Source organism: Ips typographus, linkage group LG3 (genome assembly GCF_016097725.1).
Source record: "Ips typographus isolate SLU linkage group LG3, UJ_Ityp_2.0, whole genome shotgun sequence".
Classification (NCBI taxonomy): Eukaryota; Metazoa; Arthropoda; class Insecta; order Coleoptera; family Curculionidae; genus Ips; species Ips typographus.
The window spans coordinates 21,348,346-21,374,862 of NC_138424.1; the positions used below are offsets into that span (position 1 = coordinate 21,348,346).

The 26,517-nt window shown below is 34.7% G+C and overlaps 3 protein-coding genes across 5 annotated transcripts in view; 1 reads left to right on the forward strand and 2 right to left on the reverse strand.

Annotated features, from left to right (window-relative positions):
- The window catches only part of sl (small wing phospholipase C gamma 1), a 91,156-nt gene extending 68,488 nt beyond the window's left edge, over positions 1 to 22,668 (reverse strand). For 2 of the 3 annotated variants that reach the window (XM_081975776.1, XM_081975778.1), the window contains exons 1-12: positions 22,444 to 22,668; positions 22,244 to 22,388; positions 17,874 to 18,096; positions 17,666 to 17,818; positions 17,473 to 17,611; positions 17,257 to 17,419; positions 17,039 to 17,202; positions 16,836 to 16,985; positions 10,692 to 10,971; positions 8,776 to 8,951; positions 4,668 to 4,802; positions 4,461 to 4,612 (exon numbers count right to left, since the gene is read on the reverse strand). In XM_081975776.1, the coding sequence (XP_081831902.1) occupies positions 4,461 to 4,612; positions 4,668 to 4,802; positions 8,776 to 8,951; positions 10,692 to 10,971; positions 16,836 to 16,985; positions 17,039 to 17,202; positions 17,257 to 17,419; positions 17,473 to 17,611; positions 17,666 to 17,818; positions 17,874 to 18,096; positions 22,244 to 22,388; positions 22,444 to 22,463 (1,900 nt within the window). In that variant the 5' untranslated portion in view covers positions 22,464 to 22,668. Of the gene's footprint in view, positions 1 to 4,460; positions 4,613 to 4,667; positions 4,803 to 8,775; positions 8,952 to 10,691; positions 10,972 to 16,835; positions 16,986 to 17,038; positions 17,203 to 17,256; positions 17,420 to 17,472; positions 17,612 to 17,665; positions 17,819 to 17,873; positions 18,097 to 22,243 lie in introns of all 3 variants that reach the window. The other variant, XM_081975779.1, reaches the window with a different exon arrangement.
- Positions 22,669 to 22,673: 5 nt separating this feature from the next.
- Positions 22,674 to 23,629, reverse strand: LOC145726621 (ribosomal RNA-processing protein 7 homolog A). The gene is made up of 2 exons (XM_081975795.1): positions 23,486 to 23,629; positions 22,674 to 23,430 (listed from the first exon to the last, which is right to left on the reverse strand). Exons 1-2 carry the CDS (start codon positions 23,508 to 23,510, stop codon positions 22,742 to 22,744), a joined length of 714 nt encoding a protein of 237 aa, XP_081831921.1. The 5' UTR covers positions 23,511 to 23,629; the 3' UTR covers positions 22,674 to 22,741.
- An 89-nt stretch (positions 23,630 to 23,718) lies between these two features.
- Dnaaf4 (Dynein axonemal assembly factor 4) lies at positions 23,719 to 26,275 on the forward strand. Its single transcript, XM_081975787.1, has 4 exons — positions 23,719 to 24,602; positions 25,330 to 25,664; positions 25,719 to 25,901; positions 25,962 to 26,275. The coding sequence occupies exons 1-4, from the start codon at positions 24,223 to 24,225 to the stop codon at positions 26,219 to 26,221; spliced, it is 1,158 nt and encodes a 385-aa protein (XP_081831913.1). The 5' UTR covers positions 23,719 to 24,222; the 3' UTR covers positions 26,222 to 26,275.
- Positions 26,276 to 26,517: the final 242 nt, after the last annotated feature.

The window sequence follows — 26,517 nt, forward strand, 5'->3', positions numbered from 1 at the left end:
GTCAATGTCCTGCATCTAAGACTATTTTCAAGACTAAAATATTGAAATTTGTCTTCAAATTATGAAAACTTACTTCAAATGCAAATTTTAAGCTTCTGATGTCACTTTTTAGTTCAGTTACGTTTTGGGGTTCAAGTCAATTTTTAAGGTTTAAATGTATGAATTTGTAATAACAAATTCTTGAAAAAGTACTTAGTTTTTATGTCTGCAAGTCAATTTTCAGTATCAAAGTCTCTCGATTTGCATGAAAAGTCAATTTTCAAAACTAAAGTCTTTCAGTTTGTCTGGAAACTATGAAAACTGGCTACAATAATATTTTTTAAACTTCTTAAGTGAATTTTCCGTTTCCAAGACAATTTTTAAGTTTTAAGTTAAGGTTAGTTTTGAGTCTTTGACCGTAATAACGTGTAATAAAGTGCTTGTTCCAAATTTGATCAATATTGCTCCAACGGTCTCACAGTTATGACAAAAAAAACGATTTTTTAAACAGAAATTTGAAGGACTGTATTTTCCTTAGAAAGAACTTTTCAGGAAAATGTTATAATGAATGTCAACTTATTTTTTAATTGGCTATGGATTGGTGAATTATTGACATTTAAAACTGGACCACCCTGTATAAAAGGCTTTGAAAGAAAGTTACTAATGACGTAGTAAAAGACATTTCAATTTTATAAAGCAAGTGGAAGTCAGGACGTAAATTACTCATTCCACAGGTCTTTCTCTTATTGGAACTGCTCTTACTATGGTTTGAACAACACAACAAGCGAACAAGCTGTCTGTCAGCTTTCAGCTAGAAAAGGTGTTACCAGATCAGCAGCAGACAAAAATGCACAACTAGTTGCCAAAACTGTGGACTTGTTACGAAAAACTTCAGCGCCAACACATATCCACACCCTTGAGAGTGGAAAACAAGGAAAATGCTCTTGAAACTGTCCTTAAAACCCCACCAACCATTATTGTAAATGCTGCTGGCATTACTTTTATTAGTAAATTAGCAGAGGAGGATGTTATGGAAGTTTTAAATTCGGTTGATTCTGTAAAACTGATGTTTGATCCAAAATGGGACAGTAGTAAACAATACTGTTTGATTTGCAGGGTTCTAAAAGCTTTTGCCAACAGTTTAGTTGAAAATAAAGTGAACAGCGCAACCTCGACCTGGGTGCTAATTCTTGAAAGCAGGGAACAGGATTCTCAAGAGAAATGCTGATAGAACGTGACAGAAGACTTGATAATGTCAGGTTCCTGTCACATTCTGTATACCTTTCTCTTGATAACTCCCTTCCCTTGTTTCAAGAATAGACACTCTGGTCTACTCAATTCACTATAAACAGACGAGAGATTGAGGCCATGTCTCTTTCTACGTCACAGATATGCAAAGTGGTTCAGTTTTAAATGTCAAAAATTGGCAATCATATTAAAAAATAAATTGACATGCATTTTATGTCATTTTCCTGAGGAAAATACAGTCCTTCAAAGTTCAGTTTAAAAAATCGGTTTCTTGTCATAACTGTCAGACTCTTGGAGCAATTTTGATCAAATTCGGAGCAAATACTTATGAAATTAATACTCGTTTTGTGCTGTAAATGACGTTTATGTCAAAACTGTCCAGTAGCGTAGATACAAAAAGATGCTTTTAATTTTTTCGCATTTTTTCTACCTCACTGGATATTTTTTAAAAATTACAGTTTTTTTACTTTTCTTTTGAAGGTTTTGAACGTAAAACCTCAAAGGCAACCAATCCCAACTTAAAAATTGTCTTGGAAACGGTGAAAATTGACTTGAGAAGCTTAAAAAATGTCTTTGTAGCCAGTTTTCATAGTTTCCAGACAGATTGAAAGACTTTAGTTTTGAAAATTGACTTAGAAACCAGTGGATTTACTTGAAACTGTGAAAATTGACTTGAGAGGCTTGAAAACTGTCTTTGTAGCCAGTCGTCATAGTTTTCAGATAAGTTGAAAAACTTTAGTATTGAAAATTGACTAACAGACATAAAAAACTATTTTTTCTAGAATTTTTGACGACCTTTAAACCTTGAAAAGTGACTTGGACACCAAAATGTGACTCTGGACCAATGAAAAGCGACATCAGAAGCTAAAAATTCACATTTGAAGTAAGTTTTCATAATTTGAAAAGACATTTCAATATTTGAGTCTTGAAAATAGTCTTAGATACAGGATATTGACATTAGATTCATAAAAATTGACTTGAAGACTAACTTTTCAAGTTTTATTACTTTGCTTTTAATTTTCTTAAAACTTTGGACTATTTTTAGGGCTTTAAAACTGCTTTCGGCATGGAAAATCAAGTTTCCAGGCTATCTTCACCCAGTTTTTCACATAGCAGACTTAAAAACAATTTTTACATATTCCATAAGCTTAAAAATGCCATTTCAAGCTTTGTCACTATCAAATTGACTTCTAGACACTACACAGTTAAAAATCTAGACCAGTTTTAGTGCTTTAAGGCTATTTTTAGTCTGAAAATCGGGTTTTAAGGTTATCTTCACCAAGTTTTTCTAATAGCAGACTTAAAAAACAGTTTTTTTCATATTCCATAAGCTTAAAAATGCCATTTCAAGCTTTGTCACTATCAAATTGACTTCTAGACACTTCAGAGTTAAAAATTCGAGCATTTCTTAAAAATCTAGACCAGTTTTAGTGCTTTAAGGTGATTTTTAGTCTGAAAATCGGGTTTTAAGGTTATCTTCACCAAGTTTTTCTAATAGCAGACTTAAAAAACAATTTTTTCATATTCCATAAGCTTAAAAATGCCATTTCAAACTTTGTCACTATTCAATTGACTTCTAGACACTTCAGCATTGAAAATTCGAGCATTTCTTAAAAATCTAGACCAGTTTTAGTGCTTTGAGGCTATTTTTAGCCTGAAAAATCATGTTTTAAGGCTCTTCACGATTTTAACCAATTTTTTTGACTTATCAGCCCTGAAACCCAGTTTGTACACACTGTCCATAGCCTGGAAAATGTCGTTTCAAACTTCTCCACTATTAAATTGACTTCTACACTAATGGGTGCAGAAAATTGAAGCATTTTTAGGAAATTCGGACTGTTTTTAGTGCTTTAAGACTGAAAAATCGAGTTTAAAACTATTTATGATAGTAAAAGTTAAGTTTCAGACTTTTCAGTAATAAAGCTGACCTGATAGGAAATTAATTTCAAGATTTCGACACAAAAAGGTAAAATATTTGGAAAAAACCTCTACGTTGTTACCTAACCTAACCTAAAAAAATACTTAAAAAAAAATCAATTTCAAGCTTTTTAAGCTTTGGAAAAACGTTTTTAGTTTTTTTTTGTTTATTTATTGGTTTTAGCTTTATTTTCTGTTTTTGATTTTGATTTCTTCTTTTTTTTTTTCGTTTTCTTCGTTTGCTATGTATTCCTCTTTTTTCTTGTTTTCTTGCATAATTTTAATATCTTTCTTTGTTTTCGGTTTTTTTTTCTTTTCTAATCTTCTTGGTTTGTCTTTTTTGTTAATTTTAGAACCTAAAAATGTGTTTTTTTGGCAAAAAAAACTATTAACGTAAATAAGGTCGAAATTCGTTTATTATGTGTTGTAATTGTAACGGGAAAACATTAAAATAAAAAATAATTTTCCACTTAAAATTGAATCATTTCCAGGTTTTTACTGTAAAATGTTCACCATTTCTAAAAATCTTCTACAAAGTGTAAAATGACTAGTTTTTCCAAATTTTAAAGCTTAAAATTGATTTTTTTTTAGGTTAGGTTAGGTAACAACAGAGAGGTTTTTCCAAATTTTTTTTTCAACTAAAATCTTCAAAATATACTTTTCCGCTCTCTTTAGTCTTAGTAAAGTAATTTCTAGCCTTAAAAGTTAACTTTTAGGCTATTTTTAGTGGTAAAAAATTAGTGTTATCCGCAAGAATGTTTGTCTTGACTTCCGGACTGTTTTAAGTGTTTGAAATCCAGTTTCAGACACTCGACAACGGATTACAGTCTGAAAAAAACAAGTTTTTAGACTTTTTGAACGCCAATTAAAATCAGTCCAAAAAATCCTGATTTTTTTACTAGTTTCAGTGTCAAAAAACTCGTAAACCTCACAGACGACCAGATTTGAATCCTTTTGAAACATTTTAAAGTAAAAATTGCAATAACCCAAGTAGACATTTGTGTCAATTTTGACAAATATCCAGTAAGCGTAGAAAATTAGTAATTCACATCACATAAGGAGTATTCATTTAATAAGCCAAATTTGCTCCAACGGTCTGACACTTTTTTCAGGAAAATGACATAATACATGTCAATTTTTTTTGATGGGCTATCGAATGGTGAATTATCACTTGAAATTGGACCACCCTGTACAGTGTACCAAATAAGTATGGTTTTCACAGTAAACTTATGAAAAGTTGTCAAACAACATCTGCGTACTTCTAATTACCCCAAAAAGTTGACTTTCCCCATTACCATTTGACCGAATGAACTTACCTAAATGCGAGTACATTTTCAGCAAATCCTCAGCCTCTTCTCTGCCTCTAGCCAGTTTGCCGTGGAACCACTTTTCACTGAAATGCAACTCCTCATTCGGAATACTCCTGCTGGGACGGACGAAGGAGTTACTCTCGTCTTCCTCCTCGTCTCTGAAACACTCGCTCAATTCCTGCAATTCGCTTCGATTGTAAAAATTCGACTCACTTTTCCGAACCATCACCGTCCAGTTTGTAGTGGCTGGTGTAGAATAGTTTATTGTCGTTCAGTACGAAAAAGTGCGGCGTCCATTCTTTGTCGACCGGATCTTCGATGTACATTTCGCCGCTCTTTAGAGCGTTCCTAAAGAATTGTAATTTGTAAACATTGTTTTTTAGTGAAAATCGTGTTGTTTTATCTTCTACAGGGTGAGTCAGGGTCTTACTTGAATTATACTTTCTTAGAGTAGTGTGAGAGTTTTTGTTCCATTTTTAGATACACAAGGTTGGAATGTTAAAGTTTAAGTAGATTTGTGTCAATAATTCATCATTTGATAGCTAATCAAAAAAAAACATTCAAGACTTGTAAAAGTCCAAATTTGTACTGAATAGTCTAAAAACTTGCTTTTTACTACTAGGAATGGTCTTATGATTCGCTTTCTCAGACTGCCATCCTGGTTGAGTGTCTGAAACTGGCATTCAAGAACTAAAAAAAGTCCGGAAAACAAGACAAAGATTGTATTGTGCATGAAACTCATTTTTTACTACTAAAAATAGTATAAAAGTTGACTTTTAATGCTAGAACTGACTTTACTAGGACTAAAGAGAGTCCAAAAGTATATTTTCAAGACTTTAATTGGTGTACAACTCAATTTTCTGGACTGGACACCAAGTCTAGAAGTAAATTAAATTTTCGGACTATTTTATTTATAAAAATTAGTTCTCAAGACTATTATTGTAGCATTTGGTACCAAAATGTTTTACTTTTATTACTGAAGAAACTTGACTTTTGGAAATAGTCTTAAACTCGATTTTTCAGTCTTAAAAATAGGTGGTACAATTTATTGCACCTATGAGTGTAGAAGTCAATTTAATAGTGAAGAAGCTTAAAATAAAATTTTCAAGACTATGGTCAGTGGACACACTGGCTTTTAGGCCTGATAAGTCAAAAACTTTGTAAAGATAGTCTTGAAACTCGATTTGAGGCACTGAAAACAGCTTTAAAACACTAAAAACAGTCTAGTTTATTAAGAAATACCCGAATTTTTAGCACTTAGGTGTCTAGAAGTCGATTTAATAGTGACAAAGCTTGGAATGCCATTTTAAGTCTATGAAGAATGTAAAAATTGTTTTTTAAGTTTGCTATGTCAATAACTTGGTGAAGATAGTCTTGAAACTCGATTTTCCAAGCTGAAAGCAGTTTTGAAGCACTAAAAATAGTCCAGAATTCGAAGAAAATGAAAAGCAAAGTAAAAAGCACGAAAAGTTCGTTTTCAAGACAATTTTCATGAATCTAATGTTAATGTCCTGCATCTAAGACTATTTTCAAGATTAAAATATTGAAATTTGTCTTCAAATTATGAAAACTTACTTCAAATGCAAATTTTAAGCTTCTGATGTCACTTTTCATTAGTTCAGTCACATTTTGGGGTTCAAGTCAATTTTTAAGGTTTAAATGTATGAATTTGTGGTAACAAATTCTTGAAAAAGTTGGTTTTATGTCTACAAGTCAATTTTTAGTATTAAAGTCTCTCGATTTGCATGAAAACTGGTCACAAACACAATTTTTAAGCTTCTGAAATGTTTATCTTTTCTAATTCAATTTTCAAAACTAAAGTCTTTTAGTTTGTCTGGAAACTATGAAAACTGGCTAAAATAATATTTTTTAAACTTCTTAAGTGAATTTTCCGTTTCCAAGACAATTTTTAAGTTGGATTGGGTTAGTTTTGGGTCTTTGACTGTAATAACGTGTAATAAAGTGCTTGTTCCAAATTTGATCAATATTGCTCCAACGGTCTGACAGTTATGACAAAAAAAAAACGATTTTTTAAACAGAAATTTGAAGGACTGTGTTTTCCTTAGGAAGCACTTTTCAGGAAAATGACATAATGAATGTCAACTTATTTTTTAATTGGCTATGGATTGGTGAATTATTGACATTTAAAACTGGACCACCCTGTATATACAATTAAACTAAAAAATACTAATTATAAATAATCAATATAAAATATCACCTTTAAATTTTTTAGAGTAAATTTGTGTTTTTTTTTTATTTTCACAAATTGACGGTAGAGGACATTGCGAATTTGGTTAGACAGAAACTGAAGTATCTCGGAAACGAATCATCGGATTTAATCGAGCAATGATTCATTATAGAAAAGGCGTTGATTACTCCATTAGATCTCTTTTAGTTCTTAAAAGAGCACTTAGATGTCGCATTATAAAAAATGACAGTTGGGACTTTAAGGAACACTTTAGTACTTTGCTTGCGTCGCGTGACAGCTGTCATAACTGTCAAAAGGCACTAACCAGTGTCTTGAAAGTATAAAATGGCAAATAAAATTGTTTCTTTGAAGAATTGCACTGTAAGTTGTGTTTACAGCTCCATGGCCAAATTTGTCAGTTCTGATGTTAAGGAACACTTTGATTATTACGTACATTTTGTAGTATTTTTTATCCTTTTTTTGATGGCGTTTAAGTGAAATCTGTAAGAGTTCAAATACAAAAGTTATAAACATTCAAAAATAGAAAAAATGCGATTTTTGCCAAAAAGTGCACTTTTTCAATTACAACACATAATAAACGAATTTCGACCTTATTTACATTAATAGTTAAAAAAAAAAACACATTTTTAAGTTCTAAAATTAACAAAAAAGACAAACCAAGAAGATTAGAAAAGAAAAAAACCGAAAACAAAGAAAGATATTAAAATGATGGAAGAAAACGAGAAAAAAGAGGAATACATAGCAAACGAAGAAAACAAAAAAAAAAAGAAAAATTCAAAGTCAAAAACAGAAAATAAAGCTAAAACCAATAAATAAACAAAAACTAAAAACTTTTTTTTAACTGTAAAATGTACACAATTTCTTAAATATTCTACCAAGTGTAAAATTACTAGTTTTTCCAAATTTTGAAGCTTAAAATTGACTTTTTTTTAAGTATTTTTTTAGGTTAGGTTAGGTAACAACGTAGAAGTTTTTCCAAATTTTTGACCTTTTTGTGCCGAAATCTTGAAATTAATTTTCTATCAGGTCAGCTTAATTACTGAAAAGTCTGAAACTTAACTTTTACTAACATAAATAGTTTTAAACTCGATTTTTCAGTCTTAAAGCACTAAAAATGCTTCAATTTTCTGCACCCATGCGTGTAGAAGTCAATTTAATAGTGAAGAAGTTTGAAACGACCTTTTCAAGGCTATTGACAGTGTACAAACTGGCTTTCGGGTATGATAAGTCAAAAAAATTTGTGAAAATCGTGAAGAGCCTTAAAACATGATTTTTCATGCTGAAAATAACCTTAAAGCACTAAAACCGGTCTAGATTTTTTAGAAATGCTCGAATTTTTAACTCTGAAATGTCTAGAAGTCAGTTTCATAATGAAAAAGCTTGAAATGGCATTTTTAAGGTTATGGAATACATTTTGTAGTATTTTTTATCCTTTTTCTGATGGCGTTGAAGTGAAATCTATAAGAGTTCAAATACAAAAGTTTTAAATTAAGTAAAACAAGCACACAAATTTTTCATTTTTCAAAAAAAATAAAACGTCACAACTGTTAAACTTGAAATACGATTTTTTAAAGAAATACAACTAATCTGCGTATTCCTGTCGTATGTTAGGGCTGAATAAGTTTTGACAGCTGTCAGGTGATGTAAGACACATCAAAGTGTCACTTATCCTCACAAATGTCAAATTTAGTACTCTATTGAGGTGTAAATACAGACCACAACTGTTTTGCAATTTATAGTTTCATGTCAGCGCTGAATAGTTATTATAAAAGTCATCTGACTATAAGTCACGCTGTGAAGTGTCATAAACTGTCAAATGTAAACCTTGTCATTTAATGCGGTTTGGACTGTCCTTGGGTTTGGTTTATTGGCTTTTTGCTGGCGTGAACAACTTTTACTTAAATGCACTGTAACTGCACTACACAGGGTGAGAACTTTTTATTATTTTTTTGTTTTTTTCTAGTTTTGGGCGTTTCTCAATTATTAACGTCCCATATCTCAAGATATGTTGACTGTTACGTAATTTACGTACAAATGGACACACTGTACATACGATTAACACTCTAGACGCAACAGAAATAACAAATATCTGAAAAAACAAATTCAACTTACCTCAAATCCATACTGTCAGAAGATTCCATTCGCATAAAAGCGGAAGGTAAGTCCTCCTGTCCCTTCGGCAATTTTTTGTGTTTCAAAATGATTTTTCTTCGTAAATTAAAGGGCGAAGGTAACTCAGTCTCGTTCTTGTCGTAGGGACGCACCAAAAGCATATCACCAAAAATACTCTACAAAAACCACCGCTCAACCAATTTACCAAACATACAGGGTTTTTCAATGAAAAGTAGCCACCCTGAATATCTTCCAAAATAATTTCTCTGTTAAAAAATGCTAAGACACGTCAACCAAGATTGCAAGGGGGACATCTTTTTACGTAGGATTTGAATTTCTGCCATCAGCCCCTTTGCCGCCATAGCCACCCCCACTAAGTTTTCAAATGGCACCATACCCTGTGTGGCACATTGTTGGAAAGGGTATTTCATAAGGAATTAATTGCACTATTTTATTTGTACAGTTGCTTTGAATTGTGACCAAAAAAAATAAAAACATTTTTTTTGTTATTTTGGTCAAACTGCTGATAACACTACCGAATACCTGTTTCCCATTCCATGTTTTTGCCTCAGTCGGTCAACTTGTAAGTTCGTTTTGAAGGAACATTGTCAATATGGTTTACACGACTGCCGAAAGAATAGAAATTGTACGTTTTTATTTCAAACATAACGACTTCATCAGTATGTCTTAAAGTTGATGCAAAAATTCATGGAAACTGGTTCAGTGACAAACAAAAAACATCAACCTGAAAGACAAATTATTAATGAACCAATTGAAGTTGCTGTTTTGGGACACGTTGCAATGGATAATATAATCAGTCTTTAAATCAAATTTCCCATGCATCGGGTGTTTCGACAAGCAGTGTATGGAGAATTAAAAAAAAACACAATTTTCATCCATACAAGGTAAAATTGGTTCAGGAATTAAACGAGATGACTATGATAGAAGACTACAATTTTGTGAAATTATGTCTCTCTATCTGACAAACAACGTGAACTTGTTGTACAATATTTGCTTCAGTTATGAGTGTATGTTTTTTTTGAATGGAGAAGTGAATAGGCATAACTGTAGGTATTGGTCAGACACGAATCCACATTGGTTTAGGGAAACCCAATATCCAGAAAAACTTAATGTTTGGGCAGGTATTTTAGGAGACCACATTGTTGGTCCGTTTTTTATTGACGGTAATTTGAATGGCGCTACTTATCTTGAGTTTCTTGACACCACTGTTGATGCGACCATAACAGAGCTACTAGAAAATGTATTTGAAAATCAACTAATTTTCCAACAACACGGTGCATCTCCACACTATTCACTTCCCGTTCGAGAATATCTGAACAATCGATTTCCTGGAAGATGGATTGGTAGACGTGGTCCCATGGAATGGCCTGCGAGATCACCCGACCTCACTCCGTTGGACTTTTTTCTATGGGGGCATTTAAAATCGAAAGTCTATGCAACACAGCCGGCCAATATTGCAGACCTTGGGCAGAGAATAATACATGAATGCCGATAACTGACACCGCAAGTCCTCACAAATGTTGGCGAACTCTTCCAAGTCGCTTGTATTATTGTATGGAAGTTAACGGAGGTTATTTTGAGCCATTAATTAAATGATAACCGCTATTTGCTATTATTTTGTACTCAATTCAAAGCAAATGTACAAATAAAATAGTGCAATTCCTTATGAAATACCCTTTCCAACGATGTGCCACACAGGGTACGGTGCCATTTGAAAACTTAGTGGGGGTGACTATGGCGGCAAAGGGGCTGATGGCAGAAACTCAAATCCTACGTAAAAAGATGTCCCCCTTGCAATCTTGGTTGACGTGTCTTAGCATTTTTTAACAGAGAAATTATTTTGGAAGATATTCAGGGTGGCTACTTTTCATTGAAAATGGATGTTAGGGACTTACGGTCAAATTAATTGCCATTTTTCGTTGTTGCGGCAACGAACAATTGTCCTCAATCGATAAAATGACCGGATACTCTGAAGTGACGAAAGCGTGCTCCTTGATGGTGCGCAGTACGTCGATGAATTTGATTTTAGTGGTCAAAGTGTGCCCGTGAAATATGTAGGGAGTGCAATCGGGCCCGTCCCAGCAGTCCAGCTCGATGCAACGGCACCCCATTCGCAGACAGCGCGCGTACGCTTCCACGGACGATTCAGAGGAAAACTGGTCCCCGGTCAAGTAACTTTAAAGACAAAAAGTGTCAAACTCTTCATTACAGTCACTACGCTTATTTCCAAAAGTTTTGATCCGCTTATTTAAACGGATCGGGTAAACTAGTTAGTAGAAAAGAAGCGCGATAAACAAATCGACCATTAGAATTGACTAGTCGATCCAGAAAATTAATAGGATTTAAACACTGAATACGATCGAAAATTGCATGTTTTGAACTAAACTGCTCGTCAAAAAGAATGGGACAGCAAAATTTTTGCTCTTTTTTGAGCGGCTGCTTCTTCAAATTGATTTACTTGATTCTAATAATTTTTTTGAGGATTAAAAGGTATTTTCTACCTCTTTTTTTTGAGCTAAATGATCTTTTTGAAAGGTGCTACGGATTCGAGTATACAGGGTGTGACTGAGGTGTAGTCAAAAAATGAAAAATTCCGTCTAACGCCATTTCTCGCAAAAAAATTTTTTACGTTTTACAATAATCGAGTCTTGCGGTCAATATCTCTAAACGTTTTCGCCAGTTTGGCGATTAAAAGCCGTTTACAAAATTTATTGCAAAATTTTTAAAATGTGGTTACTTTAGATTCTCCTGTTTAAAATTAAACAATTTCTTTTGTTTATTTTTGTGGAAGAAGAGCGGGATTAGCAAGTTTACACTTAAAACTACCCAATTTAAGTAAAAAACATACACTGCGAGATACAGGGTGACCCAAAAAAAAATTTGAAAAGAAAATCATATGTTTTATCATAAATCTTCAAGCATGTTCAGTCATTTTTATGGAAAATAATGATATTGGATAGAAGCACACTATTTGTTTAGTAATCCAATTCATATCTCTAGACGTTTTCGCCAGTTTGGCGATTAAGAGCCGTTTACAATATTTATTGATTTTTTTTTAAATGTGGTTATTTTTAATTCCCTTGTTTTAAATTTAACAATTTATTTCTTTAGATCTTTTTCGGATGAAATACGAGACTAGAAAAATTACACTTAAAACTACCCAATTTAAGTAAAAACTTATAAACTGCATTCATACAGAGTTCAATTTGTATGAATCTGACGGGCGATTATTGGTATGGAGAGAAAGAAATGAACGATATATGGAAGAATGCATGGATGCTAGGGTTGCTTTTGGGGGAGGTGGAATTACAGTTTGCAGCGGAATTATGAGGAATGGAAAAACAGATTTAGTACTTTTGATTGAGGATAGTATGAATGCGCAGAGGTACAGGGATATGTGATATCGTTGTTCCCTTTTCTCGAAACTTTGGGAACGGTTTTATCTTAATTGACGACAATGCTCGTCGACATCGAGCCAGAATCGTACAAGAAATTTTGAGAGAAAACAACATCGAACGAATGGAGTGGCCTGCAAGGTCACCGGATATGAACGTAATAGAGCACGTATGGAGTAGAATGAAATTGAGAATAAATAGCTCAGAGCATGAATTTCAAAAATTGAATGAGGTGGCAGAAATGGTGAGGGTTGAATGGGAGGTAATTCCCCAAAATTTTATCGCAAAGTTGGTGGATAGCATGCCAAGAAGGGTTGCGGAGTTGCAACAAACTGCTGGGGGACCGACAAGGTATTAAGAACAAATGGGTTTGTAGCCCGCAAAGTCATCGGATATGAATGCTGTGGACTTGGTTTTTTTTAAATTAAAAACCATTATTTTCGATTAAATTTACCGAATAAAGATACATGTTTTATTTGTATGATAAAACATTTGATTTATCTTTTGTATGATTTTTTAATCCACTCTGTTTATAAAGGTTCGCGGTTTATAAATGTTCACCTAAAACGGGTAAATTGAAATGTAATTTTGCTCATCTTGTTTTGAATTCAATAATTTCGAATTTAAAACAAGAGAACTAAAAAGAACCATTTTTTTAATATCGTAAACACCCCTTAATCGCCAAACTGGCGATAACGTCTAGAGATATGAATTGGATTACTAAACAAATAGTGTGCTTCTCTATCCAATATCATTATTTTCCATTAAAATGACTAAACATGCTAAATTTATGATAAAACATATGATTTTCTTTTCAAATTTTTTTTTGGGTTACCCTGTATTTTGCAGTGTATGTTTTTTACTTAAATTGGGTAGTTTTAAGTGTAAACTTGCTAATCCCGCTCTTCTTCCACAAAAGATCTAAAGAAATTGTTTAATTTTAAACAAGAGAATCAAAAGTAACCACATTTTAAAAATTTTGCAATAAATTTTGTAAACGGCCTTTAATCGCCAAACTGGCGAAAACGTTTAGAGATATTGACCGCAAGACTCGATTAAGGCTATTGTAAAACGTAAGAAATTTTTTTGCGAGAAATGGCGTTATCCCGAATTTTTCATTTTTTGACTACACCTCAGTCACACCCGGTATACTCGGACCCGTGGCACCTTTCAAAAAAATCATTTAGGTCAAAAGAAAGAGGAAGAAAATACCTTTTAATCCTCAAAAAAATTATTAGAATCAAGTAAATCAATTTGAAGAAGCAGCCGCTCAAAAAAGAGCAAAAATTTTGCTGTCCCATTCTTTTTGACGAGCAGTTTAGTTTCGACCATTAAGATTGACTAGTCCATCCAGAAAATTTATAGAATTTAATACGATTGGATACGATTGAAAATTGCATGATTTGAACGATATAAACGGGGTTAACAACAACTGAATTAAGTTGTAAAGGAAAATACACAAAAAAAACTGGAATCTGTAGTAAAAGTAAAAAGCGCAAATAATAGAAAACAAAAACCAATTCGGTTAAGTTAGGATTCTAGTTTATTTTTTTTTTTTTTAGTCATTTTGCTGTCCCGTTTTGATTCCTATGGATTGTTGAAGGCGAATCCAAAACAATACAAAAACTCAACTGTCTTATTTTTGCTTTCAATGTTGATTGACAGGGGAAAAAAAATTGTTTCTACTTTTGAGCTGTATTAGAGGGACCGAAAAAACTTGCTAAAAACCTGATAAAGATGTCTTCCAGGACTTTAAAAATTGAAGGTTCTCAGCAGCTTTTAGAGGTCCAAATGGTCCTAGAAGTCTCTGGCATTTTATAACAATTCTAGGAAGGTTTAAGACACTTGTAGAGGGCTTTGGCTCTTTTTGTAAGGTTCTCAGTAGCATTTAGAGGAGGTCTCTGACACTTTCAAAATAGTCCTAGAAGCCTCTGGCATTTTAAAACAATTCTAGGAAGGTTTAAAACACTTGTAGAAGGCTCTGGCACTTTATAGAAGATTCTCAGTGGCATTTAGAGGTTTTTGACACTTTCAAAATGGGCCTACAGGCCTCTGGCATTTTAAAACAATTCTAGGAAAGTTTAAGACACTTTTAGAGGGCTCTGACAATTTTTAGAAGATTTTAAGTGGCATTTAGAGGTCTTTGACACTTTCAAAATAGTCCTAGAAGCCTCTGGAACCTTAAAACCATTCTAGGAAGGTTTAAGACACTTTTAGAGGGCTCTGACATTTTTCAAATGGTCCTAGAGGTCTCTGGCATTTTATAACCATTCTAGGAAGGTTTAAGACATTTGTAGAGGGCTCTGGCACTTTTTAGAAGGTTCTCAGTAGCATTTAGAGGTCTCTGACACTTTTAAAATAGTTCCAGAGGCCTCTGGCATCTTAAAACAATTCTAGGAAGTTTTAAGACACTTTTAGAGGGCTCTGACAATTTTTAGAAGATTTTAAGTGGCATTTAGAGGTCTTTGACACTTTCAAAATAGTCCTAGAAGCCTCTGGAACCTTAAAACCATTCTAGGAAGGTTTAAGACACTTTTAGAGGGCTCTGACATTTTCCAAATGGTTCTAGAGGTCTCTGGCATTTTAAAACAATTCTAGGAAGGTTTAAGACACTTGTAGAAGGCTCTGGCACGTTTTAGAAGATTTTCAGTGGCATTTAGAGGTCTTTGACACTTTCAAAATAGTCCTAGAAGCCTCTGGCATTTTAAAACAATTCTAGAAAGGTTTAGGACACTTTTAGAGGGCTTTGACACTTTTTAGAAGATTCTCAGTGGCATTTAGAGGTCTCTGACACATTCCAAATGGTCCTAGAGGTCTCTGGCATTTTATAACCATTCTAGGAAGGTTTAAGACAATTGTAGAAGGCTCTGGCACTTCTTCGAAGGTTCTGAGTGGCATTTAGAGGCCTCTGGCATTTTAAAACAATTCTAGGAAGGTTTAAAACACTTTTAGAGGGCTCTGACACTTTTTAGAAGATTCTCAGTGCCATTTAGAGGTCTCTGACACTTTCAAAATAATCCTAGAGGCCTCTGGCATTTTAAAACAATTCTAGGAAGGTTTAAGACACTTTTAGAGGGCTCTGACACTTTTTAGAAGATTCTCAGTAGCATTTAGAGGGGTCTGACACTTTCAAAATAGTCCTAAAGGCCTCTGGCAATTTAAAACAATTCTAGGAAGGTTTAGGACACTTTTAGAGGGCTTTGACACTTTTTAGAAGATTCTCAGTGGCATTTAGAGGTCTCTGACACATTCCAAATGGTCCTAGAGGTATCTGGCATTTTATAACCATTCTGGGAAGATTTAAGACACTTATAGAGGGCTCTGGCACGTTTTAGAATGTTCTCAGTAGCATTTAGAGGTCTCTGACACTTTCAAAATAGTCCTAGAGACCTCTGGCATTTTAAAACAATTCTAGGAAGGTTTAAGACATTTGTAGAAAGCCCTGGCACTTTTTAGAAGGTTCTGAATGGCATTTAGAGGTCTCTGACACTTTCAAAATTGTCCTAGAGGTCTCTGGCATTTTATAACCATACTAGGAAGGTTTAAGACATTTGTAGAAGGCTCTGGCACTTCTTCGAAGGTCCTGAGTGGCATTTACAGGTCTCTGAGACTTTCAAAATGGTCCTAGAGGCCTCTGGCATTTTAAAACAATTCTAGGAAGGTTTAAGACACTTTTAGAGGGCTCTGACACTTTTTAGAAGATTCTCAGTGGCATTTAGAGGTCTCTAACACATTCCAAATGGTCCTAGAGGTCCCTGGCATTTTAAAACAATTCTAGGAAAGGTTTAAGACACTTGTAGAGGGCTCTAGCACGTTTTAGAATGTTCTCAGTAGCATTTTAGAAGTCTCTGACACTTTCAAAATAGTCCTAGAGGTCTCTGGCATTTTAAAACAATTCTAGGAAGGTTTAAGACACTTGTAGAGGGCCCTGGCACTTTTAAGAAGATTCTCAGTAGCATTTAGAGGTCTCTGACACTTTCAAAATAGTCCTAGAGGCCTCTGGCATTTCATAACCATTCTAGGAAGGTTTAAGACATTTGTAGAAGGCTCTGGCACTTCTTAGAAGCTTCTCAGTGGCATTTAGAGGTCTCTGACACTTTCAAAATAGTCCTAGAAGCCTCTGGCATTTTAAAACAATTCTAGGAAGGTTTAGGACACTTTTACAGGGCTCTGGCACTTTTTAGAAGCTTCTTAGTGGCATTTAGAAGTCTCCGACACTTTCAAAGTAGTCCTAGAAGCCTCTGGCACTTTTTAAAAGATTCTCAGCAACATTTAGATGTCTCTGACACTTTCAAAACGGTGCTAGAAGCTTCCGTTTAAGCGTTGCACAGTCATTTCAAGAACACCCCGCATAATCTGATACAAGATGTCAATTCTTGTGTTGTTTTCGGATAAAATAAAACACTTGGTCACGTGTACTAACTCCGTTAACGCTGATTTGTTCAGACATTAACTGTTTGTTAAATGACACTAGTATTTTACCACAGTAACGCGGTAAACGGTTCAAAAATGGACAACCAAGACGCTGGCGCATAAGTGTTAATTTAAACAATAATAATTCCAGTTTCTTTAGGTCTTCTTAGTTTCTGATTGGTCAAAAAAAAGCAGCTTTTTCTTGTCCAACAGCAAGTGGAAAAAACTTACGTGTTATGCGAGGAAGCGATCCAATAATGACTCAACGGCCTGGTCATGTCCTGGTAAACAATATCCTTTTTGGGATCCCACAGGTCGTTTTGTTTGGAAAATAAAAAATCCAAAAATTCCGGCAGCATAAAATAGGGCTCCTGCACTTCCCTACAATTTTCAACTTGATGATGCTGTGCTTTTGTCAGTCGGCGATACCGTACCTATGCGGATCTTTCAGAAAATCGCACATAAAGTTCCTAATGTCCTCCTTATTGGACGCCAACAGGTCGTTTTGTTCCTCTTTCAGGAACTTTTCAAAGTCCTGCATCGACACCTGTTTGTTGCTTGAGTAAGTGTCGATTTTATCGAAAATGTCCACCATATTCTACAACAAAACTGTACATCTCGCATACTTCTAGAAAAAAGCGTTAACTAGTACGTTTTCTTCCACAAGCAATTTCTGATAGAGCAGAGTAAAGTCATCAAACCCTATTTCCGCTCTCCTTTTTGTGTCAACCTCATTGAACACCTCCCTTAATTTACTGGTAGGAATTTTGTAGTTAATTCTGGGAAGAAAAGACTTTAAATCCTTCAAGTTTACTCTGGAAAAAGCTTGATTGAACAAACCAACCTGAAAAATTAACACCACATATACCTCTCTGTAGAGCCTTCCATATCGTAGAACTCTCTACGAAGCCAGTTTTGCACTAGCAACAAATACGGAGCGCTGAGAGTGTCTTTAACTAGGTAATTCAAACCTTTAACCCACAAGGTGCGCTCTTCCTCTGATAAAGCTTTCGAATACAAAGTTTAACAAAAAGTCAGCTGGTTTAAGTTACAATCCCTACCTGCTATACTGAGTGACCTTAACTTAAATTCAGATCCGTAAAAAACGACAAAACACTTGGTTTCTTTCAGTTTGGTATCGTCAGGCCACTTGTCAAAGTCCCGCGAGTTTTTGCCCACTCGGACTTCTTTGATTTCCGCCAAATCGATTGTACCTAAAGTTCGGCAAAATTGTGTCACACCCGAATTTCTGGTTTAACCAAGTGTTACCTTCGAAAGTGGGTTTCGAAGTGTTTGAACTGGTGCCGGTGGTGGAACGAGTCCAAATCAGTTCGCGCGTTTCACGGCGTATGGCCAGTTTTTTCATTTCCGACTTGACTCGCCACGAAAATTTCGTTACCAGCGTGCCTCTCTCCAATTGGCTGATGATCTGTTCCATTTCCGGTATGTAGCCGGAACCGTTGTGCAGTTGTTGGAACATTCTACAAAAACACTACAAGTGGAAATTTTTCCGAAACCATATTTTTACCAGAAGAGTTTAAGGATTGTTTCGAGAATTCAGGAAAAAGAGATTCATAAATGCACATTAAAAGCAACAATTCAAGCAATCGAATTTAGACTATTTGGCAATTATAAAATGCCAAGTAGATCTGTTTACAGTTCCATGGAGTCAAACTTGACAGTTGTGACGTTAAGAAACACTTTAATGCCTCACGTGACAGTCATAACTGTCAAAACTCACTCACTAGTGACCTGAAGGTATAAAATGCCAAATAGATGTGTTTCTTTGAGGAATTGCACTGTAAGTGGTGTTTACAGCGCCATGGAGCCAAACTTGACAGATGTGACGTTACCGAACACATTAATACTTTGCTTGCGTCACGTGACAGCTGTCATAACTGTCAAAACTCACTCACTAGTGACCTGAAGGTATAAATTGTTAAATAGATGTGTTTTTTGTTCTTAACTGCCACTTCAATCTGTGTTTCTGACAGTTCAAACTTTGACACAGCTTTTCTCCCTGACTGTACCAAATTTTTTACTGTTTATTCCGGTTATTGGTTAGGAAATCTAATGAGGATTCCAAAAATGTGCTTAAAACAGTCATTTTCTTACTACAAGTCGATTTTACAAGCGATTTTGTCCTTTGACTGTCTTTTTAAACTGTTTTTCTGACAGTTCAAACTTTGGCACAGCTTTTCGCCCTGACTGTACCAAATTTTGTAGTGTTTTTAAACTCATTGGATAGGAAATTTAATGAAAATTCCAAAAATGTGCTTAAAACATTCATTTTCTTACTACAAGTCGACTTTACAAGCAATTTTGTCCTTGACTGTCTTTTTAAACTGTTTTTCTGACAGTTCAAACTTTGGCACAGCTTTTCGCCCTGACTGTACCAAATTTTGTAGTGTTTTTAAACTCATTGGATAGGAAATTTAATGAAAATTTCAAAAATGTGCTTAAAACATTCATTTTCTTACTACAAGTCGACTTTACAAGCGATTTTGTCCTTGACTGTCTTTTTTACTGTGTTTCTGGCAGGTCAAACTTTAAGACAGCTTTTCTCCCTGACTGTACCAAATTTTGTAGTGTTTTTAAACCCATTAGATAGGAAATTTAATGAGAATTCCAAAAATGTGCTTAAAACAGTCATTTTCTTACTACAAGTCGATTTTACAAACGATTTTGTCCTTGACTGTCTTTTTAAACTGTGTTTCAGGCAGGTCAAACTTTGGCACTGCTTTTCTCCCTGACTGTACCAAATCTTGTAATGTTTTTTAAACTCATTGGATAGGAAATTTAATAAGAATTCCAAAAATGTGCTTAAAACAGTCATTTTCTTACTTCAAGTCGATTTTACAAGCGATTTTGTCCTTAACGGTTTTTTTAAACTGTGTTTCTGACAGTTCAAACTTTGGCACAGCTTTTCGCCCTGACTGTACCAAATTTTGTAGTGTTTTTAAACTCATTGGATAAGAAATTTAATGAGAATTCCAAAAATGTGCTTAAAACAGTCATTTTCTTACTACAAGTCGATTTTACAAGCGATTTTGTCCTTAACGGTCTTTTTAAACTGTGTTTCTGACATTTCAAACTTTGGCACAGCTTTTCGCCCTGACTGTACCAAATTTTGTAGTGTTTTTAAACTCATTGGATAGGAAATCTAATGAGGATTCCAAAAATGTGATTAAAACAGTCATTTTCATACTACAAGTTGATTTTACAAGCGATTTTGTCCTTGACTGTCTTTTTAAACTGTGTTTCTGACAGTTCAAACTTTGGCACAGCTTTTCGCCCTGACTGTACTAAATTTTGTAGTGTTTTTAAACTCATTGGAAAGGAAATTTAATGAGAATTCCAAAAATGTGCTTAAAACAGTCATTTTCTTATTACAAGTGGATTTTACAAGCGATTTTGTCCTTGACTGTCTTTTAAACTGTGTTTCTGACAGTTCAAACTTTGGCACAGCTTTTCGCCCTAGAATTCCAAAAATGTGCTTAAAACAGTCATTTTCTTACTACAAGTCGATTTTACAAGCGATTTTGTCCATGATTGTCTTTTTAAACTTGACACCGCTTTTCTCTCTGACTGTAGCAAATGTGGTCACGTGACACTTGTCATAACTGTCAAAACTCAACCACCAGTGACCCAAAAGTATAAAACGCCAAATAAATGTGGTTCTTTGAAGTTGAATTGCACTGTAAGTTGCGTTTACAGCTCCATGAAGTCAAATTTGACAGTTGGAATGTTATGGAACACTTTAATACTTTGTTCACTCACTCACTTGTGACAGCTGACATAACTGTCAAAATTCACTCACTAGTGACCTGAAGGTATAAACTGCCAAATGGACGTGTTTCTTTGACGAATTGCACAGTAAGTTGTGTTTACAGTTCCACGGAGCCAAATACAGTTTCAATGAGCCAAACAAATGCAATTAATCTGCGTAGGTATTCCAGTTGCATGATGGCGCTCAATGAGTTTTGACAGTTGACAGGTGACGTAAGAAACATATTGAAGTGTCACTTAGCTTCACAAATGGCAAATTTGGGGCTTTACTGAGGTGTCAAATACAAGATACAACTGTTTTGCATTTGATACTTTCATGTCACTGCTGAACGAGTTTTAATAGTTATAACAACTGTCACTTGACTAGATGCCATGTTGTAAAGTGTCAAATTTAACGTCTTAAACTGTCATTTAACGCCACAAGTGCCTAATTTACTTTCACACAGTTATGAATAACAACTTGCGGCGTGATTTGTCAAAGAGACGCGACTATTTGACATTTTACACACAGTTGTCAGGTGACTATTGTCCAACCACACAAGTTAAAAGCTTCTTGAGCTTTTGGACATAGCCAAAATGGCTGAATCAAGAGTTTTGGCTTTGGCAACGTTGATTTGAATGTAATTTTCAACTTTTCTATGTGGAATATGTGTTTTAGAGTTTGAAAAACTGACATTTCTCAGATTTTTTAAGATTGGATGTGTGTTTAAAATGCCAGATCACTCACCCAAAAAGCCATACTTCTCACTTTATTTTTGGTATCACCTTTGTTTATTGTACAAGTTTTGTTAGTTAGCATTGTATATTTCTTGATAAATGTATGGACCAGCAAAAGCAAGAATGCTAAATTACATTTTAGACACCCTGTATAAGTTATTCTGTGACAGTCAATGCTAGACTATTAAATCCTAAGACTGTTAATATAGAAGAGCATACCAATGAAGAACTGAAACTGAAGTTTACTACCGAGTAGGGAGTTTAAGTACAAAAAAAGCTATTTCAAAACTGAAACTGTTAAGAAGAGAGAACTATAATGTAGACAAAGATAGAAATAACTTTCTGACACAAGTCACAGCATAAAAATAGATGTTATGTCAGTTGACAATTACTATAACAAGATCAGACCTCCTGGGAAACTGGTCACATGACCAACTGTTCAATGAGGTCAGACTGGTTTAGGTGGACTGACACATATGTCACTTCTTATCAAGTTATGTTTCATCTTTGTCTAGAGCATGTTTTGCACTATTTTGCAGTATTGTGAGTATTGTTATAGATCTCTCTTTTTACTATTCTATGTATACCTAATTTTTAAATTTATTTGAATAAGATAGAACAATGACAATACCACAAACTATTTTAAGGACTTCTGAGCATTGAAATAATGAATAGTGCTCAAATAAATGAAAAATTGCTTTACCGAATGCTAATCTCATAAAACCACTAATGAAAGTAAATAGGACAAAAAAGTAGATTCACATTAGAAGAAATTGGTGTAGGTGTCTCCTGCTGCCTGCTTATTTTCTGTCTCACAATGCTGAACTTAAAATTGTGGTTTTTATAGAAAAATAGGGACAACAAGTATGTAAAACTGTGGCAAAAACTGGAGACATCTGAATGTAGGTCATAAGTTGTCATTTGTCTGAAATAACTTGTTCTGCCTTAAACCCCTTAGGTGCTACTTATACAAAACTTACCCCACAAGAAAAGCATAAAATAACAATCGCAGGCCAAAAAATTGCTTGTAAAGTACAACTTTAAAAAAAAACACCGTAAATACTATCCTGCTTATCACAGTCGAACTAATTTCAATGTACAGATATTTTATATACAAAAATTCATTACTTTACCTGTAAATAGGGCAAAGAGGAAATGGAAAATGCAAAAACACAACAGGACAACACAACAAGACCACCGGAAACACTTGCCCGGCGACACGGTGTGGGTCGCCTTAAATTGATATTTTCTGACCTAATTGGGACAGTTGCAAGAAAACTATAACAAAAAACAATTTAAAAAGTAAAATCAAAGTTTTTTTTAATGTTTTTACATGTTGCTTTTTTTTAACATGTCAATGACATGTGTCAGTCGCAGCAAGGGGGGCGCTAGGGTGGTAAATCAGTCACGTGGTTATGTCTCGCCTTAGTTATGGAATGTCACGTGGATTGTGGTTATGCCAGCAAAAGAGGAAGTTTCAGTTTAATTAAATTTGTAGGTTAGGTTTTTGTTGTGGAATTATTAATTTTTGGATGCAAATCCAGGACAGGGCAAAAAAACTAGTTTTTGTCCATTTTACACAGCTGATCACAGAAATACTTTAAATAACAAAAACAATACAAATTAAAGTTTTAGTAGGGTTTAAACCTTCTCGAGCTGCGCATTAGTTCTACTTTCTTCTTAGCCTCCTCATAGTTTTTCCTTAAGGCCACCAAGTTTTTCATTTTACTCTCTTTAATTTGGAAGGTGTAAAAGTTTTTCAGTTCCTTTTTCTTCTTTGTTTGCACTATTTTCTCGTTTATTTTCAGTTTCACACTCTCCTTATTGGCCACACCTGGTTTGTGTCCTTTTCTGGTCACCACAGTCCATCCTTCATCATCCACGTCCGGTGCTGAACTGTTCTTACTTTTGTCCTCTCGCTTGTCATAGTTTTTCATAAAAGTGGTCACTTCTTTGTGCAAGCTGGCCGCATCTTCTATTGAATCTGTGTAATCCTCAATCCACTGTTCCAAACCAGTTTTCAGATCTGACTTGAGTTGCAGCATTTCAGTTTGTAGGGCTTTTAGCAAGCCTTCACGTTTTGCAAACACTACATAAGCACTCTGGAATCCATGGGGCTGTTGAGCGAATATAACATTTGAAACAGCCCCAGTGGAGGAAAATACGCTTTTCACATGGGTTGAGTTAAGGTAAGGTGGAATGTTTAGAACAAACAGGGTCCTGCCCGGGGGTTTGTCATCATCTTGATGCCTCAATGAATGTTCTTTTACAAACAGTTCATGGGGGCAGGTGGTGTCTTTTGACACTTTTAGGGAAATAACTGGAAAAAATGTTAATATTAAATATTGTATTTAAATTGTACGCAAGCTATTTACCTTTAAAATTTTCAATTTCCTTCATTATTTAGATTATAGAACAAGAAGAAGGGTGCACATGCACAACACAACAACAAACTTGAACAAACCTAACCTAACATCCATTAAAATTTCGTCCTCTCTTCCTTTGCTAGCCTAATTCACGTGACGTCTCAGACGTGGAACTGGATATAATCACGTGACTGACTGATGAAGTTTCAATGGAAGTTGACGTCATTTAAGTTAGGTTAGGTTTTGATAAACAAAACATTGATTTAAATTAAATCCAAAATATAGTTCATAAAAATGTACACAAAAGTGCTTAGGTACTTATGTAGTGTTTGAAAAACGTGAGAAAGGGTGGTTCGAGGATTACACAAAATAGAAGATGTACAAAGAAGTGACCACTGAGCCCCCTGAAGTGGATGATGAGGGATGGACTGTTGTGGAAAGTGTGAAACTAAAAATAAGTAAGAAAATAGTGCAAACAAAGAAGAAAAAGGAACCTCTACACCTTCCAAATTAAAGAGAGTAAAATGAAGAACTTGGTGGCCTTAAGGAAAAACTAAAAGAAAGTGAAACAAATGCAAAGCTTCTGAACGTTTAAACTATACTACAAACTTTAATTTGTATTGTTTTGTTGTTTATAATTATTAATTAGTGATTTGTCCCATTACTAGTTGACATAGTAACCTTATTATATTGATCAATCAAACTGTAACTGGCATGCAAATTTGCTAATAAACACAAAACTTAAAATGCCTATAATAGTGAAAGATTTTACATGGAAACAAACCCCTGAACACCTGAATATTTCAGTACCTTTAAGGGGTGCCCCTTTAAATAAAGTGGACGTTTTCACCTCACCGCGATACATAAAAGTGACGTTTGAATCCTACTTCTTCGAGGTGGTTCTGCTAGACAAAGTGGATATAGCGCAAAGCAAATGCTTGAAAACCCCCGAAAATCTGATCTTTGATTTGAAAAAGTGCGTGGCCCAGCTTTGGGCCTCGCTGGAACTTGAAGATATCTCGAAAGAGGATAAGTTGAAATTAAAATTGCAGTTGATTGAGGAAGAGCGCAAACGAGCTCAGGAGGATGGCGAGAAGAAGCGTAGTCGAAAGGCGGAGCTTAAACGGTAATTGTTGGTTGTTTTTTATTGGTCAAGATAAAGCAGCAAGCTCTCAGTTGCTTTTTTTTTGACCAATCACACACTGAACAGAACGCAGCAAAAAACAAAAAGAAAAAATTGAAAAAGGCACTTTAAAATTGCGCATTTAAATAAAAGAGTTATGATATCTCAAAAGTTAACTTACAGTCTATCTTGTCTACTACAGAACTTACGGAAAACTCAGGGAAATGCCTCAGGAAAAGGAAGAAAACGTTTCAACTAAAATTGGAAATATAAAATTTAAAGTTAGATTAACAAAGCATTGAAACTAATTCAAGTAAAAATTGAACTTTTGGAGGTATAAAAACGAAATGAAATGAAAAGGTTAAGTTAATGAATGTTGGATATGTTATTCTGCTTTGTATTCCATATAATTCACAACAAAAATGACGTTGATAACCCTACTGGTTGCTAAAATATCCTAATTTAAGTGTAAACGTGTTTTCTGACTACAAATTGTAGAATTGGACACTCTGATCTTATGAAAAGTACACTACATTAAATTTTCTACAATTCACACTAAAAAAGAGTCTCGATAGCTATACTTTAGCTAAAATTTAAAGAAACCTAGTGGGGAAGCTTTATGAGCCAAAACTGCCTTTACTGAACTAGGTTATAGATAAGGATAGATACAATTTTACAACCAAATACTCTGTAATTCTGTCCTTTTGGTATATTACCTAATATGTTTCAGTGCTGCTATAAACGATCAAATAATCTTAGACACCGATGTGAGGAAGCAAATAGAGGAAAACAAACAAACTGAAAAAGAGAAAGCACTTGGTAACCTGGACGAGTGGAAGAGTAACGTTGAAAAATCTCGAAAACTCCAAGCTAATATACCAATCAAACCTCCTTCGGGGGCAGTAAAGAACCAACCCAATCGGGTAGCTCCACCAAAACCACGTGACACCCGCTCCCTGCAAATATTATTCACCGCGCGAGAGTTCCCCACGCCTTTGAGAGAGTCTCGACAACCGGAAGAGTTGGAGTTTTTAGCTAAGCAGGCGGAAGCCCGAAGAACTTCCGGTAAAACTAAGTAAACTAGTTTAAATAATAAGCTACAATTTGGTTGTACAAAAGGTTTTGTGGACGAAGATTTAAGAGCTGAAGAGAAAAACCCCGACTACCTACTGGCCAAAGGTCTTGACTTTCTGAGACATAAAAACTACTTGGGAGCCCTGAGTGCCTTATCGTTTGCCATCAAACTGAGCCCCAATTATGCGGAATTGTACTTGCGCAGGTCCGAAGTGCACATGTTGGCCGGTAACACCCTCAAATACACTGACAGTTCAATTAAAACATAAACCACGTACTTGTTGACAGGAAACTTTGGTAGAGCAGCAGAAGATTGTTCCAAAGGGTTGGAACTGTACGTGCCACGCTCCCAAATCAATTTGCACCAACGTGCAGTTTGTTTAGGCCGGAGGGGCGTGGCTCTTTTCAAAATGGGCTTTGCTACTCAAGGAATTTCGGAACTGCAGGCCAGTTTAAAATTGGAGGACTGTGTCGAGTTCAGGAAGACGCTGGAGGAGTTTGAGGTTCAATTTAAGGAACAACAGGCTAAAGATGACACGTCGATCTGATGATAACCTTATTAATAGTTATTATTATTTAATAATATACAGGGTGATTCCAAAGTTGGGGCTTTCCTTTCACCTGCGAATAGGGCTTCAAAAAATAAGGTTTAAGGTTAAATAGAATTTTTTTCGAAATGTGAACAATAACGAAGATACAGGGTGTCAAAGTTTTACTGAAAAAACGAAAATAAAAAATAACTTTAACTTAATTTTAACTAACAGGTCATTTCCTGTAAACACACATTAACAAAATTTTAATTTTCTAACTTTTTTAGTTTTTGAGATATTTCAACCCGAAAATT